General features: G+C 58.9%; 1 protein-coding gene across 2 annotated transcripts in view; it reads left to right on the forward strand.

Moving 5' to 3' along the window:
• MYH9 (myosin, heavy chain 9, non-muscle) overlaps positions 1-5,592 on the forward strand; it is a 58,579-nt gene extending 52,987 nt beyond the window's left edge. For both annotated transcript variants that reach the window (XM_014530810.1, XM_005883246.2), the window contains 7 exons: positions 342-470; positions 1,486-1,574; positions 1,664-1,787; positions 2,011-2,219; positions 2,787-2,895; positions 2,993-3,165; positions 4,048-5,592. In XM_014530810.1, the coding sequence (XP_014386296.1) occupies positions 342-470; positions 1,486-1,574; positions 1,664-1,787; positions 2,011-2,219; positions 2,787-2,895; positions 2,993-3,165; positions 4,048-4,165 (951 nt within the window). In that variant the 3' untranslated portion in view covers positions 4,166-5,592. The remainder of the gene's footprint in view (positions 1-341; positions 471-1,485; positions 1,575-1,663; positions 1,788-2,010; positions 2,220-2,786; positions 2,896-2,992; positions 3,166-4,047) is intronic.
• The last annotated feature ends 784 nt before the right edge of the window (positions 5,593-6,376 follow it).

Consider the following 6,376-nt stretch of genomic DNA (forward strand, 5'->3'; position numbering starts at 1 on the left):
AGTGCAGGATTTAAGCCAACAGGCAGTTGTAGGAAGTGAAACACGAGCCACGAGGGTCCTATGGACACAGTGACTGACGCTGCCCAGGGTATGCTTCGTAGATCCTGACGGTCAATAAGTATAAAGTGGTGTCGGGTAAAGGAACATTTTGTCTTTGGTTACTGTTTTGCCCTTTTAGTTAAGCTTGTTCCTTGTGGTGTCAAGGAAAAGGGCAGCCACAAGGTCCTGTTGGTGGTTGTCCCTTGGAGGGGATGGGGGGTGGAGGTGGGAGGTGGGGTGGGCAGGACATGAGTGGCCACTGGGGTCAGGGTGGAGGTACCAAGCGTCTCCTCCCCCCACAGGCCCAGATGAAGGACTACATGCGAGAGCTGGATGACACGCGGGCCTCCCGCGAGGAGATCCTGGCGCAGGCCAAGGAGAACGAGAAGAAGCTGAAGAGCATGGAGGCTGAGATGATTCAGCTGCAGGAGGTGATCAGGGCCAAAGGGTCAATCAGGGTCTCTGGCCAGCAGGTGGCAGTGCAGGGCCTCCACTGGGCTCGTGTTGGTCAGGACTGAAGATAAGCCAGGGGAACTCCAGGATTTAGTTGGGGTGGGTCTTTATGAAAGAATTCCCTGCAGGATTTCAGTTTGTAACCTCCACCTCCCACTGTGAATGGCCTCCTGGCCAAGAGAGGTCCCGCCCAGAGGCTTGTGTGCCGAGTGACCCCTTGTCTATCACACATGAGGCACATAGATTCCTCAGGATCTGGGCAGTCTTCTGCAGTGGGGGCCAGGCATCCAGGCAGGTCCTCGTCCGCTCTTGCTAATTGACTGTGCTCTCCTGCCTGGGCCTGGGTGGGATCCTTCCCTCCATGGTCACATGAGGACCTTTGTCCATGGCCCCTCACCCTGGGAGTCAAGTCCCTCTCCTCCACCTGGCTTTCAGAGCCTTCACACCCGGGTCCTAACTCACGTCTCTAGCTCGTCCCTCCTTATATCTGGTCTACCTGGGATGAAGAGGGACCAGCATGCCCCATTAGGCCACCGGTTTCTTATTATTCGTTACATCCATCGCTCCAGGCCTGGTTCCGAGCACTTAGATGCTTTTTAAACCTGTGGTACCTAATCTGTGACCTCTGAGGGAGGAATCAGCCCTGTGAGCCAGAGGGGCTCATGAGAAAGGGCCGCATGGAGGAGGCAGGCCGAGAAGGGGGCTAGAGAGGGCGCCAGGGTCTTGGGGAGGATGGCACTGCCGAGGACCAGGAAGGGAGGGGGGTGGCCTTTCAGGGCAGCAGGCTGCCAGCGGGTCACACTCTGGGTTCTCGTGGCAGGACCTCATGGAGGAGGCAGGCCCAGAAGGGGGTTAGAGGGGGTGCCAGAAGGGGGTTTGTGAGGGGGCGCCAGGGTCTTGGGGAGGATGGCACTGCAGAGGACCAGGAAGGGAAGGGGTGGCCTTTCAGGGCAGCGGGCTGCCAGCGGGTCACACTCTGGGTTCTCGTGGCAGGAACTGGCAGCTGCAGAGCGTGCCAAGCGTCAGGCCCAGCAGGAGCGGGACGAGCTGGCCGACGAGATTGCCAACAGCAGCGGCAAAGGGTGAGTGAGCCACTAAGTAAAGGTGGGTGTTGTGGGGGGTACACCCCCTCTGGGACTGGCCCCTTCTCACTCCTCCCCGGCCTCCCCAGAGCCCTGGCATTGGAGGAGAAGCGGCGCCTGGAGGCTCGCATCGCCCAGCTGGAGGAGGAGCTGGAGGAGGAGCAGGGCAACACGGAGCTGGTGAACGACAGGCTGAAGAAGGCCAACCTGCAGGTGGGCAGGGCTGGGCTGCCTGGGCACTCCCTCGGCACCGCACCGTGCTCGGGCTGTGGGTCCTGAGCGCCACCTCGGCCAAGCCGGTAGCTTCCTGATTGCTTAGGGGAGCATGTCCTGGCCCTGCTAAGTTTGGGGGACCTGGTGTTATAAGGGTATCTGTGGGATCTGTCCCCAGCAGGATGCCCAGCCTTCCTCCGTTCACGAGCCGTTCTTCCCACAGATCGATCAGATCAACACAGACCTGAACCTCGAGCGCAGCCACGCCCAGAAGAACGAGAACGCCAGGCAGCAGATGGAGCGCCAGAACAAGGAGCTCAAGGTCAAGCTGCAGGAGATGGAGGGCACAGTCAAGTCCAAGTACAAGGCCTCCATCACTGCCCTGGAGGCCAAGATCGCGCAGCTGGAGGAGCAGCTGGACAACGAGACGAAGTAGGTCTCCCTCTCCCGTCACCTGAGTAAGCTTCAGGCCCCTCTGGGTGTAGTCAGGAACCAGCGTCCTGTCCCTGCGGCTCATCTCCTCCTCCCGACGGGCTCTCCTCCGTTTCCCTGGGGCCTGAAGAGCTTGAGGAGCCCTTGGCCCACCTCTGAAGTTGAGGGTGTGGCTGTCTGTTAGGCTGCCTCAGAGAGAGAGGTAGACGTTCACAACCACCTGGGCACAGTCTGGGCTCAGCAAGACAGAGACTTGTTGGGAGGTAATGGGGGTCCCACTGGGTCCCCAATCTCAATTTTCCCTTTTCCTAGGGCCACATATGCTCTGAGATGTGTCCCTTTTCTTCTCGGAGGCCCAGTTTCCCCATCTTTGAAATGGGGCCAATTAAAGTGCCTCCCAGAAGCCAAAGCTCACAGTGGGTGTCCAGTAAAGAGGGGCTGCCTTAGCACCAAGGCCTCCCTGGGGGGAAGTAGCAGTGAGGCCAGGAGTGGGTGGTCCAGCCTGTGGTGTGGCCGGACCCCCTGAAGGAGGGTGTCCCCCTAAGCCACACTGTCTGTGCCTGGCAGGGAGCGCCAGGCGGCCTGCAAGCAGGTGCGTCGGGCCGAGAAGAAGCTGAAGGACGTGTTGCTGCAGGTGGATGATGAGCGCAGGAACGCCGAGCAGTTCAAGGACCAGGTGCGTTTGTGGGCAGAGCGGTGGGCTGGCCAGAGGCCGTACAGGCCACACTCACCCAGGACGCCTAACCATGGCCACTGGCCACACATCCCCACAGGCTGACAAGGCGTCCACCCGCCTGAAGCAGCTTAAGCGGCAGCTGGAGGAGGCCGAGGAAGAGGCCCAGCGGGCCAACGCCTCCCGCAGGAAACTGCAGCGCGAGCTGGAGGACGCCACCGAGACCGCGGACGCCATGAACCGGGAGGTCAGCTCCCTCAAGAACAAGCTCAGGTGAGCCCTGCCTCCGCCGGCCCCTTCCCGTGATTTCTGCTTTCGCAAGTGAGTTCGTTCTCGACGTCAGTGAGCACAGCCCTGGAGGCCGAGAAAGTGGCGTCAGGGCCACTGCCCCAGGTTCTTCTTGCCCTCTGGGCTCTGGCCCAGCCTTGTGGATGGGCATTGAAGTCTAGGTCACTTACTCCATCCCATCTGCAAAGTCTGCTCCCGCGGCCGCTCCCAGTCCGGTGGCAAGGGTCCCATGCTGGACGTTTGGAACTAGAAGGTGTGCGGGTCTGGCCCATGCTCGGTGCCGTGAGCGCTTGCTGAACGCAGCTGCTGCCCTCTCACTGCACCTGCAAGACAGAGGGCCTCTCGCACTTCTGGAGGGATTGCGAGCATTCAAGTCTGAAGCGGCTGCGGGGAGGCCTCTCCCCAGTCTCATCGCTGCCTGCTGTTCACGGCAGTCCTTTTTCACACATGCAGTCCACAAGAGCAGACCTTTAGTCAGCATTGGATACTGCTTTTTTTTAATTGAATACTACTTTCTTACATGAGGTGGGAGGAAGGTCCTGGGCTTCCCACACTGCGTTCCTGTCTCTCCATCTCTGTTTTATACTAAGTTTGAGGAAAGGGAGGCATGTTGCAGAAGGCAACTCCATCTCTTCTAGTGCCTTTCCCCCTTGTCATCCGTCCTGATTTCCTGGTGGGTTTTGCTTCCACTTTAACCACCTGCTCCCTGAGAGCCGGCCTGGCCTGTGTGGAGGCCATGGCCCCAGAGGCCAGCATTGCTTCTCCTGTGGGATGTTAGGCGCCCATTTGCCTCTAGGGGTCGCTGTGGTGTGTGAGCTGTGTTGGGCATCCCTGTCTGGCCCTCTGACCCTCTGCCTCTGCCTGCAGGCGTGGCGACCTGCCATTTGTCGTGCCCCGCCGGATGGCTCGGAAAGGCACTGGCGAGTGCTCGGACGACGAGGTGGACGGCAAAGCCGACGGGGCAGAGGCCAAAGCTGCCGAATAACCTCTCTGCCTCCTGCCCCAGAAGGACAGACAGACAGGCCGAACGACCAACGGATGACTCCGCCTCCCCTTTCTAGCCCCTGCAGCACCCCTCACCTCCTTGGGACTGCTGTGACCGTGACCCCAGCCCCTGTCACCAGGCCAGGGGACCTCAGGCCTGTGCCTCCGCCTGCCCCGCCTGTGAGGGCCTCTGGCTTCTCTGCTGCCGCCCTCCCCTCGCCTGCCCTCGCTTCCCCACCCTCCCTCCCACCCCGAGAATCTGATACCAAAGAGTCAGGGCCCTGGGCCCCTGGCTGGGGACAGAGTGGCCTGCAGGGTCTTTGGCCTCCTCTTGCCAAAAGCGCAAGATGGTGAGGCCGGAAGGGCAGCCGCCGGGGGCGGGCAAGAGAGTTTTCTACGAATCTATTTTTCTTCAGACTAAGGAGTTTTGATAGCCCAACACCCCAGAAGAATCGTCACCTTACCCCCTCTGCCACCAGCTCTTCCCCACCCCCTTCTTTGCTGTTGGCAATCACACACGGTGACCTCACACCCTCTGCCCACCGGCCCCCTCCCGTGGGCTCTGGGTGGTTCGGCCAGAGCAGGCCCAGGGTCGCCACCTCTGTGCAGGGCACAGAATGCTGGGGGAGGGGGGGTCGTTCCTCCCCACCCCCACTGGGCAGCGCACTGTCCCCTTCCTGATTCTAGAACGTCTCAAGTGCAATGATGACCCCTTCCCCTCCTTTGCGGAGGGCAGCCTGCCCTGCCACAGCCAGGCCGGGGGCCCGCAGACAGGGCCTAGGGGCAAGCTGGAAAGGCCAGCAGTGGCTTCTCCCAACACTCTTGGGGACCAAATATATTTAATGGTTAAGGGACTGTCCCAGATCTGACAGCCAGGGCATCAGACGGGGCCAGTGACCCTCCCACACGACCTTGACCTACTCCAGGACTGGGCCCGAGGGTCGTTGATCGGCACCGTTGACTCGGTCACATTGAGAAACCCACCATCTGCACAGATGTTTTTGAAAGGAGAAAAGTAAAAGGTTTTCTTCCCCCTTTAATAAATGGTAAAGCCCCCGGTCTTCGTCACTGCCTTCCTTTGGAGCCTGTTTAGAAGAGGAGCGTGTCCTACACTGGTCTGCACTGGTTGCTGATTTCCCTGTATTCCTAACTGTTATGTATATGCTGCATTTAGACTTACTTATGGCAAAGAAGGTGTTTTTTTAAAGAAACAAAGTCCACAAATCATGAAGCTGTGTAAAAGCTACATATGCCTCCAAAGCTCTGAATTCAGGTCCCAGTTGCTGTCACAAAGGAGTGAATGAACTTGCACCCACCCTTTTTTCTAGAGTAAAAGTGCCTTAGCATGTGCTGCAGCTGTCACCACTACAGGAAGCTGGTTCCAGAGGTTTCCACTGAGCGTCACAATAAAGAGTCCATGTGCTATGAGCCTGTGTCTGTGGAATCTGTGCGCAGCGAGGGCTGGAGGCACTGTGCTGTGTTTGTGCAGCGGGCACCTGCGTGCTGCATCCTGGAAGCTGCCAGCAGGGCAGCGTGCTGGGGGCGGGCCTGGGTGGGCGGCAGCCATGCAGAAAAAGAGAGGCAGGCTGGGCCCGGGCCAAGGAAGCTAGGAGTGTCTCCTTTAAACCTTAGGTCATTAGTTATTGAGCACCTGCTGTGCGCTTGACACTGAGCTGGCTCAAGGAAGAGACAGGTACTAAGTTCTGTGGGTTTCCTTAGTCATCAGACAGTGCAGAGTCTGCCCTACGAAGGGCGCCCAAGCGCCCTGGGAGCAGGAATGGGGACTTGGTGGGTGGGCCTAAAGGTGTTGGAGCAGGAGGCCCTTCATGGGACTGTCAAAGCTGGGCTTATTCATTCATTCTTTTAACAAAGGCAGAGTGTAAATAAACCAGGCCCTTGCTCACCAGGAGGACAAGGGAAGTAAGGAGACCAATGTTGCAAAAGGGGGAGGGAGCAAAGGTTTTCCTCAGAGTCTTGCTCACCAGGAGGACAAGGGAAGTGAGGAGACCAATGTCCCCGCAGTTGCAAAAGGGGGAGGGAGCAAAGGTTTTCCTCAGAGAAGGGAGATGGCACCTACTTGACGCGAGGTGTGGACTCCAGCCGCGAGCCTGGGCCACTGGCCAGCGGGGCTGCTAAGGACAGCTGGGCGCCGCTGGGCAGGACGTGCTTTATATATATATGTATTTTTATTGATTTCAGAGGAAGAGAGAGA

Source organism: Myotis brandtii, unplaced genomic scaffold, assembly GCF_000412655.1.
Source record: "Myotis brandtii unplaced genomic scaffold, ASM41265v1 scaffold78, whole genome shotgun sequence".
In the NCBI taxonomy this organism is placed as follows: Eukaryota; Metazoa; Chordata; class Mammalia; order Chiroptera; family Vespertilionidae; genus Myotis; species Myotis brandtii.